The sequence below is a fragment of the Malurus melanocephalus genome, unplaced genomic scaffold (assembly GCF_030028575.1).
Source record: "Malurus melanocephalus ecotype Western Australia unplaced genomic scaffold, MMel_1.1 scaffold_27, whole genome shotgun sequence".
Lineage (NCBI taxonomy): Eukaryota > Metazoa > Chordata > Aves > Passeriformes > Maluridae > Malurus > Malurus melanocephalus.
Window position 1 is genome coordinate 781077 of NW_026623259.1, and position 21599 is coordinate 802675.

The 21599-nt window shown below is 45.1% G+C and overlaps 1 protein-coding gene across 1 annotated transcript; it reads left to right on the top strand.

Moving 5' to 3' along the window:
- The first annotated feature begins 4403 nt into the window (after nucleotides 1–4403).
- On the top strand, nucleotides 4404–21558 carry WNT2 (Wnt family member 2). The gene is made up of 5 exons (XM_057390463.1): nucleotides 4404–4772; nucleotides 6155–6378; nucleotides 9287–9564; nucleotides 12408–12672; nucleotides 20644–21558. The coding sequence occupies exons 1-5, from the start codon at nucleotides 4693–4695 to the stop codon at nucleotides 20871–20873; spliced, it is 1077 nt and encodes a 358-aa protein (XP_057246446.1). The 5' UTR covers nucleotides 4404–4692; the 3' UTR covers nucleotides 20874–21558.
- The last annotated feature ends 41 nt before the right edge of the window (nucleotides 21559–21599 follow it).

A 21599-nucleotide genomic window follows, 5' to 3' on the forward strand; every position in this document is an offset into this window, starting at 1 on the left:
AGGAACTGCGTTACATGAAGACGACATGTTCAGAGTCAAATGAACAATTATTTTAACCTACCATATTAAAAAAAAAAAACCAAAAAAAACCCCATGTATTTACCTTCTTGGATTCCAAACTCTTAAACAATGAGTTTCAGGATCCTGTATTCACTTTCATGTTGTTGCAGTGCCTCTTTCAAATTCTCTGACAAGGTGTCACAATATGGTGATGATAGGGCAGGAAGCAAAGAAAGAGATCCCTTCAACATTTGGCCTCTGATCGACACTGTCAGAATTCTTWCCCCCACCAGCACCTCCTAAGGGAGCCTTCATATGAAAATGTCCCTGCTGAGAGGTTTCCTTCTGCAAGTCATCAAATTGCAGTCATTTTCCCCCCAATGGTAAGAATACAAAGATTTGCACATCTATGAGGGGATTGGAGGAGAATGCTAAAGAGCTTTGCATGTATTAAGCAGGTAAGCTGCACAGCCCTGCTGCTGTTGTTTTCCTCCTACAGTAGTGTAAATAGAGGTGCTGAGGATTGAGTGAATTGGACCTCGGGCCAAATCCTTTGTGGATACCTAGTTGCTTAAAGATGCCCAAGGTTCCTACTTGCAAAGTCATTGGATACCTAACTTGTCTTCATAGGGATGACTTCATACAATGGCCTTTTCTGAATCTTTAGACTATTATGTAAAATTAGGGCCTTGGGTGATCCTGTGGAGATCTGAAAGAGCTGCAAGGATTGTTTGGGTTTTTTTAAAAATCTTTCTAAGGTACACTGTGGTTTATGTGTGTGGTGTCTCCTGTGCTTTGGGATTTGCCCTGCTCTTTCAATTTGACTTGTGCAGTATCTGGTTTCTCATAAGGCATTACCCAATTGTTCGTGTTAGCCAATTACAACTAATAAAGAGTAGTTTGGGGTATGTGTGTTCTTAAACTGAGGAAGAGTGAGCTTTTTTTTTTATTACACTCGATTGACTTCAGGCATGTGTTTGATTTGTCTTTTTTTTTCATCCAAGTGCCTTATTGAGGACAAGACTTAAAATATGCCATTTATTATTCTTTCTTTTGCCGTCTTTGAACCTCTTCAGGTGTTCCCCAAAACTGTCACTTCTTCATAAGCTGACCAGGGTTTGTTTGCATTTTCCTTCTCTATTCCACCAGTTCTGCAAAAGCTACAGGTCATCTTTCCAAATGAAGCTCCTGTGTTACTAGTAATGTTTACAAATGTTGCTTTGGATCTTTATGTACAGATAAAAAGCTTTGAAGATGTGACAGGTATCAGAAGTGCAGATTTCTGCTTATAAAGATATGTACTGTCATTTTTGTTCTGGAGGCATGGGGGAAGTGTATATTTGAAAATTTGCATTTCCCTATTCCAGAAATAGGAATTTCCAGGTAATAGGGCTGTATTTAGATATGAGTAAAATGTGACATGGGGTATTACTGACAGGGAATGAATTATGTGATGGGTGTCCTTAACAGTTTTAATAGCTGATAAATTACTTCTATTTTTGATCCTGATCCAAATAGTGTAGTTTTATATAATACAGTCCCTGGAAGTCTCTGGAAGGACTTCCACAGATTCCTCTGGGGCATGATTTTCACTTCTTGTAAGCTGTGCTACTGGCTGTAATGTATGTGGGAAGATGTGTTCTACTTAAGGGTTTGGTKGGATTTTTCTTTTAAAATTTTCTCAGATGAGCCTTCCATGCCTTCAGCTTTCCTGAAAACAGTCTTTATTTGAATGTAGAAATACAGGTTTAACTACATTATTTTCATTATTGTATTGAAAAACCTCTGCTTGATTTCAGAGGGTATGCAGAAAAATTCAGTGCTCTGGGTACTCCACTGTCATGGCCTGGTTTCTTAACTGTTTGAGAAACTGCACATAAAACTTGCTGAAGACACCTACAGCTTTCTTGATTGTCTGTTCTTACAGCAAGGGTAGCCAGCAGGCTCTCCAGGGCTGCATCAGGAACCAGCATTCCCTTGTGAGAGACAGTCCTCCACAAATGTCTTCAACGTGAGTCSTTTCCACAGTCTGCAGTTGTTCACTGCTCCAGCATGGGCCCCTTCCAKGGGTGCAGTCCTTCCAGAACAGACTGCTCTGTTGTGGGTCCAAGTCCTGCCAGGAACCTACTCTGGCATGGGCTTCCCACAGGGKCAGAGCCATCTTCAGTCCACCAAGCGCTTCTCCTAGGGCTGCAGGTGGGTCTCTGCTCCTCCATGGACCTTTGGGGCACAGCCTGACTCACCATGGTCTGCTTGGGAATCTCTGCTCTGGCAGCTGGAGCATCTTCTCTTGTTCTTCTCTGGCCTAGGTGTCTCCACAGCTGGTCCTCTCACATTGTCTAACACTCTCTTTGGCTCAGTTGCAGAGGGGYTTTTTCACATTATCAAATAGTGGTCCCAAAAGTGCATCTACCGTCACTGATGACCTTGACTTTGGCCAGTGGCAGGCTCTTGGAGCTGGCTGGCATTGTCTCTGTCAAACATGGGAAGCTTCTGGTAGCTTCTCACAGAAACCACCCCTGTAGCCCTCCTGCTACCTAACCTGGTCTTGCAAACCCAATGTGGTCCCCCAGGTTCCTTTCCAAACTTGCCTGTTTTGCCATTCTGTATGATGAGAGCATGGTGGTTAATAGAAATAATGGATCCAAGGTGAACTTCTATAGGGCCGGCACAAAGTGGAGGTCTTGGAGGAAGAATCTGAATAGCAATAAATCTGGAATGCAGATGTAGTAAATGTCTTATGGAGAAGAAAAGGACACCATTGATAAGCCTCTTGTGCAGTAGCCACAGGTGAAGGAACTCCTGTTCATACAAAAGGGTATGAGAAATTCTAAGAACTCATTTTTTACTGTAAGCCTGAGAAAGCTGGTAGGAGGGAGGATTGTAGCAGTTTGTATGGGTCTAAAATACTGCTGGAATTTGCTGTCCTCTCAGTGATGTTTCTCTACTCGGCTAATTGATCCAAAGTGTATTGTAAATGTAAGAAAGAAATTGTCCAGAAGTTAAAAATCTGAGTTTTTTTACACATGGATTATACTTTATCAAATAGATTCTGAGTGCTCATCTGTTGTTTTTAAGATCTGCTGGAGTTAGTAAGAGGAGCTGTAGTTGCCTCTGGACAAGTACTGATGGAGAAGCATTCATGTGTCTCAAGCTTCAGTTATTCTTACTTGGAAGTCTTTTGCAGTTGAAAGATTTTGACATTGCAGTGTGGGTGGGTGTTGGATGTTGACTTCTGYAGATTTGGGGTATTTCTTTCAAGTTGTTAAGTGCATGAATGTTAYCACCTCAAAAGTTCACATAATTCTACCTTTTGCATTTTCTTTCTGAAATGGTACATGCTTAGATCTAGTTCTAGGTCTGTGATCTTGAGAAGTTGTACTGAGAAACAGGAGAATGATGTCTGCTCTGCACACAGGCATGGCTGTAATATACTGCCTGAAGAACAGCTCTGAACAAGTGCTTCCTAGCTTGCTCTTCCAGCATTTTCACCTGAAGTTGACAACTGCAGGCATCTTTTAGTAACAAGAGCTGTTTAAGTCCCTAACTCACTTAGCAACCTTCGGCGTTTGTCTTTTTTTTTCAGCCAAGGAGGGCTGAAAAAGTGGAAACGGAGCATTTCCACCTTGATAATGAGGTTTCATTGTTTAGAATATATGTTACCCTGTATTTGCTTTGCAGAGATGACACGAAGTGAAAAAGTTGCTAAATCCCTTATTCTTGGGTTTGCTTCCAACCCCGGCCGCATGGACCCTCTGTTGGACGGTCGCCTCTCGGGCCGGGGAGCGGTGCGGCGGCAGCGGGATCCCCCGTCCCGGGATTGAAGCGCGATGAGGCGCGTAGCCCGTGCTCCTGTCGGAGCCCATGGGCCCGGGGTCCCCGCGGTGCGGGGTCGTGCAGCGGGGAGGCGCCCGGCGCCGGTGCCCGCGGAGAAGCCGGCCCGACTCTGCGGGGCCCAGGGCGAGGGGAGGCGGCGGGCGGCACCCACCCCATACCGGGACTGCTCAGATTCTCTGCTTCTTTCGCGGTTCCGTTCCGTGCTCGGTGTTCGCGGGTGCGCGTACCGAGGCATGAAGTGCCGTCGTGCCAAACCCCGAGAGATGCCAAGCAAGTGCCGCCGGTCTGTAACAGCCTCCCGGGGCCGCCGCCGGCTCTGCGGGTCGTGTAGCATCTGCTGGCGGGTTTGAACTCACTGTCTGCTTGTAGGGTTATTGGAAAGCAACTGGCTCCTCGGGATTCCTTGCCTAATCAGAGGTGTTACCTCCTCCTCTTCCCCCAGTGTCTCTTGACATCATTTCATCCATCAGAGTTTCAGAGGAAAAAAAACCACCAACCAAAGCAGAACCCACCCAGTCCGAGAGCAGCCCACACCAGCCCCTCAGTTTTGCCGTGACTGCAGGGAAGAGCTGGATCGGGGCAAAGATGAAGGCTGGGAGCGGGGCTGAACTCCATGTCCTGAGGGATTTGGTGCAGGGCGAACCGAGAGGAATCCAGAGCGATGCATCATCCAGCATCCCCCGTATCCCGGGAGCGGATCAGTAAGCCCTGCGGTCGCGCGTGGGGATGCGAAAGCGCTTGACCTGTGGGAAAGAAGTGGCCTTCAGGCGCGTTTACCCCTGCTCGTCCTTGTTGCTCCATGGGATTTCTTCTGCCCCCCGCAACTGACCTGATGTGGACCAAAGCGTTTCTAACATGAACTTTCTCCCTGGGATCTGGTGGTCTCTTCCCTTGGTCTTGGTCTGGGCGACCCCACGAGTCACCTCCTCATGGTGGTAAGCTGTGCAATTCCAGAAATTTTTATTTGCTCTTGGGGAAGGTGGGGTCGGATTAATTGTGAATTAGGGGAGGTGGGGGAAGCCTCTCCCTTCTCAGTCTCGCACAAGCGGAGCTCGCTGCTGCCAGCTGCCTCGGTCCAGAAAGCCCGGCCTTAAAGCGAGCGGATTTAGACGGTCCCAGCACCTCCTTCCACACCCCTTCCCCGCTCCCCTACCTCCCCCTCCGTATAAGCACAGCACAACTGCGGGGGCTACGCGGGGTTTTCGGCAGCGGTGCGGGGGATGCAGCCCGGCGGGGGCAGCGGGCACCGCCCGGCCGGTGCTGCCCAGGGCGGCGGGGCCGCGGAGGGAGCGGGAGGAGGGCAGGGAGGCGGGCGGGGAACACGCCCGAGGGGCGCGGGCGAAGCGCTGTTGCTGGCAGCCGCCCCTCCGCGCCCCGGCGGCGCTGGGAATTGGCTACAGAAACGCAATTTTTTCATTATTAATTTTTTTCCTTCTTCCTCGCCCTCCTCCGCCCCTCCCTCCTTCACAGTTTCTCCTCGCTAAACTGCAAACTGCCAGGGCAGAGGGTTGAGAGCCCTGCGGGAAGGGCAGAGCCCGGCTTCAAGTGATAGTTGATGTCGGTGTTGGGAGTCTCAGGCAGCTCGCTGAAAAGCGTGTTAGAATGGAAACATAAACCTGCCCCTCAAGCTGGGGACCCTAACCAAACCCAGGCTGAAAAGTCTTGGTGTAGGAGAGGAATTAAACCCCTTCTTGTAATCCTGGGGAGCAAATTTAACCTGGACACGGGCTAACGTGCGATCAAAGCCTGATTTATCAGACTGAGCATATTTCAATAAAATGAATGTCTGTGTCCTTATAAACGTTATTTATTGCGATTTTTTTTTGTCGTGGTGTCTTCTAAATTCCACTTAAGTACATACTTTTTGTAAATCACGGCTTTAACGATTTTATGATGGTATTAAATAATGAAAATACAAGAAAAGGACATTTTCTTCTGCTTGATCCCTTCAAAAGACACCTATAGAAGTTTGGGTTTTATGAAAGGTACCTTTCGAAACGTTTCAGGACTAATAGAGACCATCTGGATACAGATGATGTAATTTAATTTTTGTCAAGGTTTTTTTTTTTTTTTTTTAAGTACTGCACGGAGCTGCAATAGCGGGGCTCGGGGTTCTCCTGAATGCTTCACGTTATTAAAAAATAAAACACAGGGTCGGTGACTAATTGTAAAGGATTTCCACCAAAAAGGCAGAGGTAGCTACAGCTCTGGACCCGCCCGACGAAGGCTCCGGGGCGCTGAGGACCTTCCTTGCCCCGAGTCGGTGCCTGGGGGTCGCCGCGGTCCCCCGTGCTGCCCTGCCCCTTCCCTCCCGCAGGTACATGGGCGCCGTGGGCTCGTCGCGGGTGATGTGCGACAACGTGCCGGGCCTGGTGAGCCGGCAGCGGCAGCTGTGCCGCCGGCACCCCGAGGCCATGCTGTCCATCGGCCGCGGCGTGGCCGCCTGGACGGCCGAGTGCCAGCACCAGTTCCGCCGGCACCGCTGGGACTGCAACGCCCTGGAGCGGGGGCAGCGCCTCCTCGGCCGCGTCCTGCTGCGCAGTGAGTCCCGCGCCGCGCCGGGGAGCGAGGGAGGGAGGGAGGGGCTTCCGCGGGCGGGGCTGCTGAGGGCGGAGGGTCACAGGGGCTTTAGACAGCCGGCCTCAGGGTAAGAGATCCTCCAAGGGTACCAGGGGCTGTTTTGGGGCTGACACCGCCTGTGCAGTGTACGGGAACGATAAGAAATGGTGCCCACCCTCCTGTGGATGCTTCCATTAGCAAGGGTGAAGCTTGGTCTTGTATTTCAGGAGGAAGGGAAGAGGGAATGCAAAGTTATCTTAGGGTCTCACGGACAGTAGAACAGCATATGTGATAACTTGAAGTGCTCTATTGCTTAAAAACCTGTATCAAATCAGAAAGWTAATGCGGGGTTTTGGCATATTAGAGTCTGGCTGTGCAGTTCCCAACCTTCTTTTTTAGTGCATAAAAAAATGGGATCCCAAACCCACAAATTAAGGCCTACAGGGAAATTGAGGCAACAGAATGTGGCAGCAGAACAGAAGACATTCCRTCACAGCCCAACCTCAGGATATCAGTACTCAGGATGGGGCCTGCTGACAGGCGCAGCTCCCGTGCCGACAGGAGCGCAGTGCACTGGGGTGGCAGCCACAATCCCTCCTGCAGGCCGGTTCCCGCTGGAACATTGCCCGGTGAAGCACAGCAGCAGGGTGCAGTCCCTCTAGGGCTGTGCTGGCCCCGCGGTATGGTATGCGCTCTGCGGGGCAGCACTGCCCTCCGGGCACTGCCACACTTGAAGTCAGGCTCCGGGGGAGAGAGAGGCGGGGCACACACATCTGAGAGGTCAGGCGGACTTGTGYAGACCCCAAGAAACTGAGGACTGCATTGTGCTTCCCACCCTGAGGGAGAATGGTTAAGCAGGGTGGTGTTGCCATCTAAATGGCAGACTAAAGCTTCTAGTGAGCCTTCAAACCTCAAATGTGGCTCTTCTGATTCAAAGAAGAGKCTGGGATCTGTTACTGTGTCCAAATGTCCTGACACGAGTTATAAACGTGCTGAGGATCTCAGTAAATGCATCTCTTTTCACCAAGTGCCCCACTCTGGGCACATGGCCTTGGTACACGGGGGGTAGGGCTGACTCTGCCCTGGCACCATTCCAAGCTGTGAGCTGCACGGCGCCTTCAATCGGTGGGGGGAGGAAAGTATCCTGGGGCCATTGCCCCACTGGTGGGCATGGAGAGGAGGATGGGACACACTGGGCGTGCTGACCCAAGCAGTGGGATTTTCCTTCCGTGCCAGGTTCCACTGCTGGTAAGGCTTCATGTTCCCTTAGCAATTATTTGTGAGTAACCARTAACGTCACCCATAGGCTGAAGTTTTTGATGAGGTTTGTCTGATGCTTGGGAAAACATGTCTGGCAGAATATGGCTTAGTAATGATGAGGATGTTTAATAAAACAGTAAAAATGCAATTTTTCCAAAAGTGAAGTTTTCACTGTTGGCTCATGTGAGAGAATGACAGCATCAGGCTTCAGAGCTCTACACCGGGMTGTGATTGCCATGGAAATGTAGCTTGATAGTTCTCTAATAAAATTAAAAGGTTTTGATTAGTTCAATAAACTCAAAACATTTCTCTTCCAACAATACCAAGTGCTTCTTTCTAAGTAACACTTCACAAATTTTTGATGTTCTGAATTAGTTTTCTSACTAATAAGTCTTCAAAAGAGTGTGATATGTAACAAGTCATTGTAACTTCTGCCTGATTTTGAAGGCAGTCTGGGAAGGCATGGTTTGCCAAGCCCCCTTTTAAGCTTTTAGTTGCCATTTGCAAAAGGTTTGCACAGCATGTGGAAGTTCACGGCCCATTTGTAAATGAAACATAATGGTGCTACTGGAATTGAAATACTAAATARTAAGTTACATGGTATAATGCTACCTCTACAAAAAAAATCACAATTAACATTTGTCTTTGGGGTCCTGTTTTACTGAGCTAACATTACTTAAGGCTTACAAGTCATGCAAAGAGGTCTCTCTCACTGTGGGTTGTCTTAGATGTTGCACGAAAAACTACTTGTCACTGCTCCTATGCTAAAAAACTTTCAAAGCAGGAAAATATTCCATTACCATAAATAGATTCGTGGCAGTGTAACACAGCTCTGTATTGTTAACTACTACATCTTAAAATAAAAGCAATTATCACATTGAAATATATACCTAATCGCCTATGAGTAGGCATAGTCTAGAAATTCAGATAGTTTTTGGTATAATGAAATATCTTGATTAGGAGATGGGAAAGCTGCCATAGCAGCTGGCATGAAAAAGTCCCAGCTGCCAGACCAAATCCCGCCTCAAGCATGACACAAGCAGTGCCATTGATTTAATGGAATTTATTTGTGTGAATTACGGTTACGGGCTTGGTTCTAGGCAGAAAACCTAATATTCTTTTTTAGAAAATAACACCCAAGTTTTCTTCCTAGCATGTTTTAAGCAGGAAAATCTATTCCAAGTGCTTTGCGAGAGGAAAATCTTGTTTCAAGAGTAACTTGCAGTATTTTGCAATGTACATGTTGTTTTAGTGTCCCTATTTAATAATTTCTTAAACTTATCTCTCAAATAACACTTCATATATTCTTCTAAATTCATGAAACATGATAGGAATACCAGCTGTCCTATTCATATATCTGTACAGAACAACTGATCCATGAAAGTATATTAATCAATATCAGAAGCAAATGTTTAATGTTTTCCAACTCTAACGCTATATTGATGAGCTTTTACCAGGGAGGGGTCCAAGTTTAAGCCATGACTAATTCTGGCTCCAGGGAATGTATATTTGTGTGATTTCAGCCTAGTTTATCTTTTGCTCTGCAAAAAAAGTCCAGGCTGTCTGCATACAGGATGGCCCCTCAAACTAGCTACCCCAGTGTTATTTAAAGTGACTTTTTTTGTTTCAGGTAGTCGAGAATCTGCTTTTGTACATGCCATCTCCTCTGCTGGAGTTGTTTTTGCCATCACCAGGGCATGTAGCCAAGGGGAGCTGAAATCCTGTTCCTGTGATCCCAAGAAGAAAGGCTCTGCCAAGGACAGCAAGGGCCATTTTGACTGGGGTGGCTGCAGTGATAACATTGACTATGGCATTAAATTTGCCAGAGCCTTTGTGGATGCCAAAGAACGGAAAGGAAAAGATGCAAGGGCGCTGATGAACCTTCACAACAACAGAGCTGGAAGGAAGGTGGGTGTCCATCCAGTAGAAGCCTAGAGATGTTCTTGGATAGCTCTCTTGTGTCTGGGGCAGACAATGGTTGTCAGACAGCCCTTCCTGTCTGGTTTCAGCAGTTAGGAAGAAACATGGGGGAGCAGGAGCCTGAGCTGCTGTTTCCATCTTCCTTGGAGGTTCAGTGTGAGAGATATGATAGAGGTTTTGGATAAAGGTTTTGTTTTGAGCTTAATCCTTAAATAATGAGGAGTTTTATTTRTGATTAATACAGAATAGAAATTCCTAAGAGGGGCTGAAGATCATGCTGAAGAAAAGGCTTGACAAAGAGCAAATTCTAAATAATACTCAAGAAAAAAAAAAACCATTCTAGCCATTTCTGTATGTATATGGTAAACCTAATCATAAAGTGAGCAGAGGTAAAAGGTAACTACTTCACTTTTTRAGAAAATAAATCCAAAATGTTTGTCCCTCCAAAAGGCAATGGCCTTGAGGCATGACATCCTCTAAACAAACCCCTTTTCTAAAAATGATATGAAAATACTATTTCTGAATTTCAGCTAAGAGCRTCTTTACTTTCACATTGTAGGTGAATAGAAGGAGTAGTTGCCAGGTGTATTGCCCACTTTTGGTGCAAGGGCTGGGGAATAGGTGCACTAATATTTTGTGGCAGTAGCTATAAATAGTAAGAATAGTGCATGAAACTGAAATWTGCTGTTTCATTATTTAAAACATATTAAAAATTTTCTATTCCTATGACATCTGAAATAATAGAGAAAAAAATGTTTTATTGTGCTAGAACAAGCRCTTCTGGAATTATTTACAGAGACTTTTTGTTTCTTGTCTGGTTTTCCTTAACGTATATTCAGTAGGAAGTAAATTGTTTGTATTCTGATCTTTTTATGTTAAAAAAAATCCCTTTTTTAAATCTGTAATTTTTTTCATGTTAGCTAACCATCACTGGAAGAAATTATCCAATTTTAATGGATGGTACTGCAAGTAGATGATTTTCCTGATAAATCTTTGTTCTTCAGCATCTTTCCTCCACCTGTTTMTTGCCAGCAGGTGTAATTAATATGTAATGTGGGCAGATGAGGCTACTCGGATCAGTGATAGGCACATCGACCAGTACCATGGTTATGTTTATGTTACTGTCTGAAAGAGGCCAAAGTCTACAACACAAACAAAGACTTTTTAGGGGCGAATAAATTCCATGATGGGAAGTACTTTCTGTGATACTTGAGCATCTTAGTAAGTTTAAAAAAATGCCTCCTGCCAAATAATAAGCCAGTACTGGTAAGCAGGTAGATTTTTAATAAAATTATCAAGAGAGTTTAATAAACATGTTAAATTAAAAATAATGAATGTGTTCTCATATACTCTAGGACCTGCTTTGTGGACAGGGATGCTGWTTTGTATCCACAGTGCAGTAGCATAGATTTACCTTTGCAGGGATCTCACCACCTCAGCTGCTCACAAGCCTGGCATTTGGACCCGGGTACAATCATCTGTGCCTTTGTTTTTCTCTTGCCCCCAAAAGAGGTGTTGATAAATTTATATTAAAAMTAGACTATTCCAACTGTATTAATTAAAAAACAATTATAATAAATATTTATAATATTCCCCTATGAAATATAGAACATAGCATGCTGTGCTTCAGTRTAGGAACATCACTGACAAAAAAAAGAGACTTGCATTCCTCTGTGCTTCTTCCACAATTCCAGCAAGTTGTTTTAAACATACAGGCAGTTAAACTGATTTCTGCTCAGATAATTAAAACCAAGCATCTGCTTAAATCCCAGATTTGTGATATGGCAATGAAGTGGGGCCGTGGGAATGTCAGTGACTTCTTTGAAGTAGTCATATAATTTACAAGTTGAAAAGAAAATTAAAAGTCCTTTGGTTTTATAATACATTCTCACTTTATTATTAAGTGCTTGRCGGAAAAATGCTGCCCTGCTGCACGTCAATCTCGCTTCTAATCATGGAGCTTTCCTCTCTCTTACCTTCCTCCCATGATGACATTTCTCTTGTACAAAATCTAAAAAGTTCATATTTCAGGAACCCTGAAGGCATAATATTTATAGATCAAATATCCATATCTACATAATTAGGAACAAATTATTTATTGTCTGTGAACCCATCTGTTGTTCTCCAGCATCATACAGATAGCGTAAATGTCTGAGATGAAGCTGGAATGGCTTAAATGCTGTTTAGATATTAAATTGATAAGGGTGATCTCTCCAGGGCCCTAATGAAGGTCTTATTCTAAAATGTTTGTAAAATGGTGTATAAACATTTTAAGTATACTGTATTTTAAAATTCTGCGTGGATCTGATACCTAGCTCAGGTACATTGCTTTACACAGTCTTTGTAAAATAATTTAAATATCAAATGCCTATGAATTTCTGGGCAACATTTGAAACACTGCTCAGTGCAAAGAGCAACTTCATGAAGATGAGCTAGAGAGGGTCAGAGGGGGTCAGCACAGTGATCCTTGCTGCTGGAGCAATGGGGTAAGGGAGTGCYTTCATCTCCCAAGGGGCTGAATGATTCTGGCCATTTTTGGTCGTTTCTCCTGCCCAGTCTGTGTCCTAGCACTGTAGAGCACATCGATCCTTGGCATGACTGGCAGGAGTGGCAAGGTAAACCCACAGCTGGAGGATTGTGTGCGCGGTGAGTCAAGCAACCAGAGCAGACCATCCACATGGGGATGACTTGATGCTACCAGTGGGTGTCACTACAGACCGTAATTTGGAGACCCATCGCAGGCCTGGCACTGCAGATGGATGGAAAAGGGCTGAGAAACAACTAATTACAGTTTGTTTTACCTGTGTATATTTTACTGCATTTCTAAACAGGCTGTGAAGCGGTTTTTGAAACAGGAGTGCAAATGCCATGGTGTGAGTGGATCGTGCACTCTAAGGACCTGCTGGCTTGCCATGGCAGACTTTAGGAAAACAGGAGATTATCTGTGGAAGAAATACAATGGAGCAATTCAGGTGGTCATGAATCAAGATGGCACGGGTTTCACTGTGGCTAATAAGAAATTTAAGAAGCCAACTAAGAATGACCTGGTATACTTTGAAAGCTCTCCAGACTACTGTATCAGGGACAGGGATGTAGGTAAGCCACTATCATTACGTGTGAATGGTTTTGAGACATTTGTGCTTCAAAGGTCAAAATTTTACTGAGTGTGTGTGTAAATATATATATTTATATATACAATACATATATATTTATGTGTTTATGTATTTAAAAAATGTAAATCTATGCATGTAACCAGCAGGAAACAGGCAAGAAGATGTTTTGGAAGGACTGAGAACAAGAACAATAGTTCCTCGATGTCTCTAGATGTACAACAGCCAGTTGTTCTAATGTAATTCAGCAATTTCTGCCAGATACTTTGGAGCCCTGGAGATGCTGTAAGGCAAAACTGCTTTCAATACAAGTTTGAATTGTGCTCTGGGCACAGCCACCCTCATGCTTGTGTCACACAGYTCACTCCAGAGCTGCCCCAAGTCCCGTGATGTCCCTGTGATAGCACCTCTGTTGCATTGATTCCCTTCCACATTGTTATGCTACYGCTGCAGTGCCCTCCTGCAGTGCACGTTCCCACAGCTCTCCATGGACCYTGGTTGTAGGCACGCCTGTCCCCATTGAAGTGAGAGGTACAAGTTTCTGCCAATCCAACCCTGCTTGCAGCAGTCAAGGCAGCTGTGGGTGCCTCAGGGTAAGGCAACTGGAAGGACGTGCAGGTGGATGAAAGAGTAGAGGTCTGAGTGACACAGCTGTTTATTCCTCTTTACGAGACAGTGTTGGCTCTGTCCATGAAAACCATCACATTTTTTGAAGAGTTGTGCCAGCTCCAGTGGGAAGAGATAGAGTTTTGGTGCTGCTATTAACACTGGGTTTTCCTGCTTTCAGAGATTCAACCGAAACACACTTGGCAGTGTTACAGACTTCAGGGCATTGCCAAGCGCCAGGAATCCTGCTAAGGGTTCTTGATCCATATGTGGTATTTCCTGATGTGGCAATTAAAAACTAGCAACTAGAAAACCAGAAGTTTGGAAAAGAGAGTCAGACTGAGTAATGTATGAGAGAAGTTGTGGAACTAATTAATAGGTTGTATAATGGAGCAGATTGCACCCYATATGACATATCTGTAAGTATCTGGATAGCAATGCAGCTCAACTCTTTTTGGCACTGCTGTGTATTTACAATCCAAGTTYGCTTGGAATAAACATTGCAAAACAGCTGTACTTAAATAAGAACAATATGTGAATTCCTGGTCATGTACTATTGACTTCAATGAGTCCAGAATTTCATCCAGTACAATTACATTGTACAACGTTTCTGGTTAGTTGAGTAGTCAGYGTAATTTGAAATGTTATTTATTATTTTGGCAGGTGATGTTTATTACCTGCACAAGCACATATTGTTCCTCGAATAGTGGCTGATACTGTGAGGACTAATACTTTAATCCAAGTAAATAAAAGGGCATATATTGTGGCATTGTGCAGAGATTAACTTCACAGACTAGGATTTTTTCAAAACATTTATCTCTTGAAGTTGCCTCACTATTGTTAAACCCAYGATTTCTTTTCCCTTGGAAGGAGAACCTATAGACTGCCCAATTCTACGTCAAAAAGCCATGTAATAATCTCTTTGCACTAAGATTAATCTCATCTGTCAGTCTTGTTATTGTGGAGGAGAGTGGGCATTTTTCACCACAGTGTGTTATGTGCATTTGCCAGAGATGGCMAAGTCTGTCAAGTGCTTTGGCTCAGCCCAAGATAAAGTTGCAGGTGAGGCAGTGTTTCTTTGCTGCCCAGAATTCAGAGAATGTGGCTGTTTGGAGGAGCGTATTTTTGGCCAATGCAACCTTTGATGGAATGTGGGATGCCCTGCTGCTTGCATGGAGCAAAGAAAGAATGACACAAACAAAACCTGATCTGGCTTTGAGAGAGATGATTTTGGCTGCCGAACAACATTTTTTCTTTTTTTGGTTTGCSCTGTTGAGCATTCCAGAGGGCCAGCTCTGTTAAATGACTACAAATGAAATAAGATTATGGAAGTCTGAGTTTGGAATGAGGTGGGGAACATCTTGGTGTCAGCTGAATCTAATACCACACTGTTYTAGTATGTCCTTGAATAGAGTTCTTCCTTTTATTCTCCAGGGAATTCAAGTGATTTAGTGCTTCAGGAAAAAAAAAAATTCTCTGGAGGTTGGTTAGTATTGCAGCTGAATGAAGGATTCACAGAGCAAACCTCATGAAGTGTCATAAGGAGGAGAGAGCTTCACAAACTGTAAAATGTCCAAGCCAGTTCCCTCTGTGGCTTCAGTGTGCTAACACAAAGGAACCAGTGAGTTAAAGGTGCTCAAGGGTTCTACCCTCAGCAGCCTACCCAGAAAAAAAGCAGATACCTTCTCTTCTACCACTGGAGCTTCTGCCCTGGTCTGGCAGTCTGTCTCAGTGGGCAACTGGACATAYATACATGGAACACCCCAAAATGGGGGTTTATTTGATTGATTTTTTTTTCACTAGAAGGAAAAGAGGAGTAATTGATTTCTGAAGAGGTATAATATGGGAAATCACWAATAGTAGCTCAATAGCAAGAAAACAAGAATCTGACCACCTCTTTCCTCTCAAAATTTCATGAAGGAGCACAGGAAGATTTTCAGAAGTGTTCAGAATTCATCTAACCCTGCACRTGTAATTCTGCTGAAATCATTTTTGCTCACAATTCTATACTCAAAATTTGGTAGAAACAGAGATAGAATATCCCAGARAGCTTTTAAAAATCTTGTCATGAACATAAAAATTTTGCCATGCTTTGCATCGTCTTCCTTATATTATCATGAATTTCCAGCTCCCAAAGCCATTACAAGCATACCCAGGGCTGCATAGGGAGAGACCTGTTAGGAGTGATAGAGCTGTGACAGGARCTAAGTGACAGCTGTGCAAGTGGCAGTCCTGCTGTCGCATGTACTATCTTTCCCTCAATGTGCTACTTTACCTCCAAARTGCTCTAAAACCCCTCTGCTTATAAGCTTCTCTTTTAAGCATTTTAGATTTTAAAAAGTTGCTGTTTGCCCATCCATGCAGGCTAGGTTGGTTGAAAGCTGTTTTAAGTTTATCATGTTCGGGATACAGCAGGGGACACACAGACTGCTTTAGGGACAAACAAGCAGCTGTAGCGTGGGCAGCAGCAGCGACCCTTTGTTAGAGCCTGCTGTTCACTGACTGGAACATCTCCCTGAAAATAAAGATGTTTAGTAACAGGTTCATTGAAATTTCATTTGTACAGAGCAACCAAAAACCTCTGGGCAGCGCTTGAGAGATAGGGCGTGTCTGCATGCAGATGATCTCAAGATGCTGCAGCAGTCGCTCGGAATCTGCAGCAATTCCATGTGCCATGTGCTTCAGRTAGTCCATAGATTTCTCCCAATACTCACCTGGTCCCAGTCTGGGCACTGTCAAAGCCAGTGTTACTATCTCTGCCTGTGCATGGGGTCACGGGGGTCACATTTCTAGATTGCAGTGGCCATCTCCTGTGTCCCCAACAAGCAGAGGTGTGACTGTTTGAGGACCCTGCACAGCTGGGTTGCTGTGGAGAGACATGTACAGTAATACCTGCAGCCCTCTGGAGCTGTGTGCTGGGTGACAAATCACCTGCCCAGGGTGATGTGCTTTGGGCTCTTCAAAGGATTGGTTTTGAGTTAATTTTTTCCCCTTGCTGCCTCACATAAGCCATTTGCTGCATTTTTGAGACGAATGTGGCCAAGTCCAGAATGCAGGCTGGAATTTAAAGTGTAGTCTGTGAGTCCTGGTGTTGTGCAAGATGTGTTAATGCTGGAGATATGTGACCCATGGAGGGAAACCAATCGTGATCACTGTCACACATTCCTCCCTGAGGCTGGCTGCTGCAGGCAGTCCCTGTGTGACTCCTTGGCTGATTCGTGCATTGCAAACACGATGGGGGCATTTGCAGCCCAGTGCAGCACGGTGGGGGAGCTTACAGTGGCTTCCCCTCAGGGCAGCTCTCCTCCAAGCGCTGTCTGGCAAGGGAGCAGTGCCATCAAACCAAAGCCTCTGGGTGTTAGGGGTAAGGAAGGCTCTCAGGAGCTATGGGAATTAGAACAAGACAGGTTTATTTGAAACTAGATCTGGATTAGCTGTTTTCATCAACACATTGCCATCTCTTTAGGGCTGGCCTGTGAAATCCCAGCCCCTCCAGACATATCTGCCTGCAATGTGAACTGCCTGTTCTCTCCAGCCCTTCTGTACTGGGTGTTGCATATAGGATCAGTAGCTTCAGAGCTACTTTTCTGTGAATATTTTAAATTTTTTTTTTCCCCAAAAACACTTGTGGGAAAACTATTGCTGGGGATTTCACTGGTTTTGCACATTTTTTGGATTTTTTTTCTTTTTTTGCATCTGTTGTTTGAAAGTCTAGTAATGGATGTTATTGCTTGACACCAGATTTTAATCAATAGAAGTAGAAGGAAATACCTCACATTATAAAGGAATAAATACATATTAGGCCTTTAAGAATGGAAAAAAATATTTTTTAACACAACACATGTTGACATCAGAAAACAGCTGTGCAAACCATGAAGAAACGGCTTGATGTACAGGCTGTACTGTTGCCAATTGTGTACTGTTAGCAGTGTGAAAAGCTGTGGATGTTTTGGCAGGTAAAATGTATGTAGGTATGGCAATTCCAACATTTGAAATTAAAACAAAGAGATTGTACAAAAACGTTTTGCAAGTTAGAACATACTCCTGCCTCTAAAGCGCTGAGGAGGTGCATTGCAGGTAGCAGGAAAAYATTAGAATACTCTACCTTATTTTGTGCAGTGTCTTCTGCTGCCTTCATCACTTAGAGACTTGCCAAGGAGCGCAGTAACCTGGGGCTCTTCACTGCTGGTTATTGTTCATTTCTTTTCTCACTAGAAAAGATGCAGAGATTCTGAAGATGCTCTTTGAATTAAAAAAAAAACAAACAAAAAACAAACAAACAAAAAAACACCTGGTTCTGCTCAGAAACTAAGTCTTTATATGAGCTTGTTTTCACTTTTGTGGATAATTTTTTTCTTTTCAYAATCTGTGGATAATTTAGTTCCCTATCCTAGTGGTGTGGTAAATGTTGATGTGCTTTGTGGGCAGCATAAGAAGATACCAGTTTCTGTCTGTCTCTTAGTGGTGGAAATAATTTTGTTGTTGAAGTTGGTGGCAAAACTCTAGTGGATCCCACTTAGATTGTCCTTTAATGCTGTATGATTTCCCCTTACCTCTGGAAATAAGAACATGGGACTTGGAAACTACGTGCCTTTAAAAGTTATTCAAAGAATCAGTGAGGTTGGGAAAGACCTCTTAGATCCAGTCCAACCTTTGAGTGAGCACCATGTTGACCATGGCACTAAGTGCCATGTCCAGTCTTTCCTTAAACATCTCCAAGGCCAGTGATTCCACCACCTCCCTGGGAAATCCATTGCAATATCTAATAACCCTTTCTGTGAATTTGGTTGTATTTTGGATAGTCTGGGATGTGATGCATATCGCCATGGGCTGACCAAACACCAGAACTTACCCAGCTGTTTGCTCAGTGTGATGGATGGAGGAGAGTGGAATGGCTGGGAAGAAGGATCTGGTTTGTTTCTCCCACAGGCTTCCTGTGGGACCACAGCTGYGTCATGTAGCTCTGATTTCTCCTGACTCCTCAGCCTTGCCTAGATGGGGGCACTGGGGGTCATTTGAAGTCTCTCTTCCCCCATTGTGGAGTGATTCCTGAAAAAAAAATCTGGAAAAGCTTTTTGGCATCACTGCTGTGCCTGTTGTGCCCATTGCCCCAGTGCAGCTGGCTTTGCAYRGCTGAGGGCTTGCTGGGAGTGCTGKGTGCCCGTGTGGGTCACTGCTCCTCTCCRGGCCTTCCTGCAGGGGATCCAGGTGCCAGCATCATCTGTAGGGACAGCAGGAGCAGGAATTACTGCTGGTTTCCTGGTGCAGGGTGTGCCTGATGCACCACATGCTCCCCCAAATATCAGAGCCTTTCTTTAAAGTGCTGTGCAGCTGTCTCCCCAAGAATGTTATGCAGAACGCTGCTCCATAGGCAGCAGCATGAACGTGCTCAGACCCCAAGGAGATTTGGGATTTTTCAGGCTGCAGGARTCTGTTTCTGGCTCCATCCAGGGTGTTTTCCCTCTGGGGTGGCTCAGCACATCTCTGCTTGGTCAGTGCAGCAGCCCCTTTGCAGCTCAGCCCCCGAGCCAGGGCTGGGGTCAGCTGGTGAGCAGCTCCCAGGATGGGCGGCCACGGGCACCTGCTGAGCCACACAACAACCTCTGCTCTGCCTGCAGCAGACCTCAACCAGCCATTTGACATTGAACTTTTCCAGGTGTATATTTCTACCCCATGAATATTTAAGTATTTAAATAAATAGAGGGATCTAGGCCATGGGAGGGAATCTGAGATGTGTTCTAGGGGGCTGAAACACTTCCCCAGGACAGCAGTTGAAGCCTTGTCCTAAATTTGACACAAAAAGAGGMAAATTTGCACCTCCATGGCTGAGAAGATGGATATCATGTGTCCCGTGGAAAAAGAGTGTGAGAAGTCCCCAAGATTTTTTATAGCATCAGTGCCCCATGCAACGTGAAGTCTCCCTGATGCTGGGGGGCAGCAGGGGATGGAGGGACAGCAAAGACTTGTGTGGTGTGAACTGCTTCGAGACAGCAGCACCAGTGCATGCAGCCATAAGTACACCACAGGGGAAAAAAAGAAAATTGGAATTTATTCAGCTTAAATTATTAATAATTACAGTTGAACTGCAGTTTACATTTTATTAATTAAGATTGGTTTGCTATCCTAGCTCATGCAAGTTTTAATTAATGTTTGCATGTATTTCATTTCCTTAAGAAGGTAAATTGTTCATGTTTGGTGTACACCTGCAAATACACTTTGTGAAATATTTACAGTTAATTTATTGACCACAGCTGTTACTTAGGTAATGTCACCTTGCCCAAGAAGAGACTGAAACTGTAATCAGGTCTATGGAAAATGTCAGAAGAATGTTAGTTTTATGGATATACCTGAATTTGATTCATAGTAGCAATACATAGGAAATTAGGTGAGGCAATTAATTTTTTTTAAGTTTTCAAATTGGCAGTAATAACGTGTCAGCAGTTGTCATATTGATCCTAAAATGTACCCTAAAATCAGCTTGTGTTAGATGAGCAGCAGCTCCTATGTGGCACAGTCACTGCTGAGGCTAAGACGTGCCCTACAGAGCCACATGGATATAGGCAGAGGCATTTCAGCCACTCCTGCTGAGTGTTTCAAGAACATGACAAGATGTGGGATGGTTCCTACCCCTCCTTCTGTCCACAGCAGGCTATAACTTAGTTTATTCTAAATGCTGTCATGAAAGGGGAAAGAATGAGATGAGAGGCACACAGAGCAGCCACTCKTCAGCAGCCACCTGAACTGGGGGAATGGGGCCCGTGGGTGGACACGGCAGTGATGCCAAATGCCTGGGGTGCTTCTGCACTCACTTCTTTAATCACTGGCAGCTCAGTTACTTTGCCCATTGTGTCCCTTGCAACCACCAAATGTCATGTCTCGTCTTTCCCAGCCCTCTSCTGCCCACCCAGAGCTCCCCTGCAAAGCCCATGAGATCCTGAGCACCATGGAGGATGCTCCACCTGGGTTTCTTATTTTGGACAGCCCTGGGGCACTGGGTGCAGGGAGCAGGAAGGGACTGCATGGCTGCTTTGGGATGGGCGACTGCTCTCTGGTGGGGAAGAAAGTGCTAGGGAAAGATGAAACAAAGCATGATGATATTAACAGAATCAGGCAGAGCCTTGAAGTATTTTGGCCATTATATTCCACCTCATCTCCAGTTCTGATTTCTAAGGGAAATATGAGAGCCATTTTTCCTTTATATAGGCATTTCTCTGACCTGATATTGAATCCTGGGTGATGTGATGTTGAAGGATCAAATACATTGTCAATTGTGTCTCCTACACCTGTTTTCATATGCTTGCTGTCTTCCCTTAAAAAGCGCCTCGTGACCTTTGCTGCGCTCCCTTTGCAGGGTCCCTGGGGACGGCCGGGCGGGTGTGTAACCAAAGCTCCCGCGGCATGGACAGCTGTGAGGTGATGTGCTGCGGGAGAGGCTACGACACCTCCCGCGTCAGCAGGATGACAAAATGCGAGTGCAAATTCCACTGGTGCTGTGCTGTGCGCTGCCAGGACTGCCTGGAAGTGGTGGATATTCACACCTGCAAGGCGCCCAAGAGCGCTGGCTGGACTTCCCGGACATGAGGCACAGGCTACTGATGCCGAGGACCACAGCCTTGCCCTTCCTGGTCCATGCAGGGAATGTATCAGAGGTATTTTTCACTTTCATGCCTGTTTTGCCTTTGTTGTTCATTGCACAGAAGCCGCTGAGTAACTGATACAAGCCCTGCAGCATTTACTTTGCTTTCTGCATGACAGTGTTGCTGCAGAGCTGTGTGTGCATAAACTGATGCAGCTCTGGATGGATGTACTTATGCCAAGACTCTCCCAACCACCRGGTAACTCTCCGCCAGAATCTTTGTGGGAATTCATTCCTACCATCAGGAACAGCAAGACACAAAATGTGGCWCTTGAACAGGATCACTGTCACCAACCACATGGGTGGAGCTTGCTCAAGCATCTTCTGAAGGATCTTGGGTGGGTCACAGCTGAACCCTGGATACTGAATGGCTCGGGAGTTTGAGCACTGGTTGGTGATTTCTCCATGAAAGAAAATTTGGGGCCAGATTGGTGAAAAACTTAACCAGAAGGGTGTTTATTCATCCCAGTGGACTGGAGTTTCCAGTAAGGTGGCCACCTGAGGCCACCCTGGCCACCAGTGTGTCTTCCTGTTAGGCAGGAATTGGCCCATGGCCTAAAACAAAGGAAGTTGCAGGAGATGCATTCAGCCACTACATTTTGATGAACTGTTACAGAGTCAAAACAAATGTCTTAGTTACCTGTTTGTGAAAGCTTGCCTTAAAAGCTTTT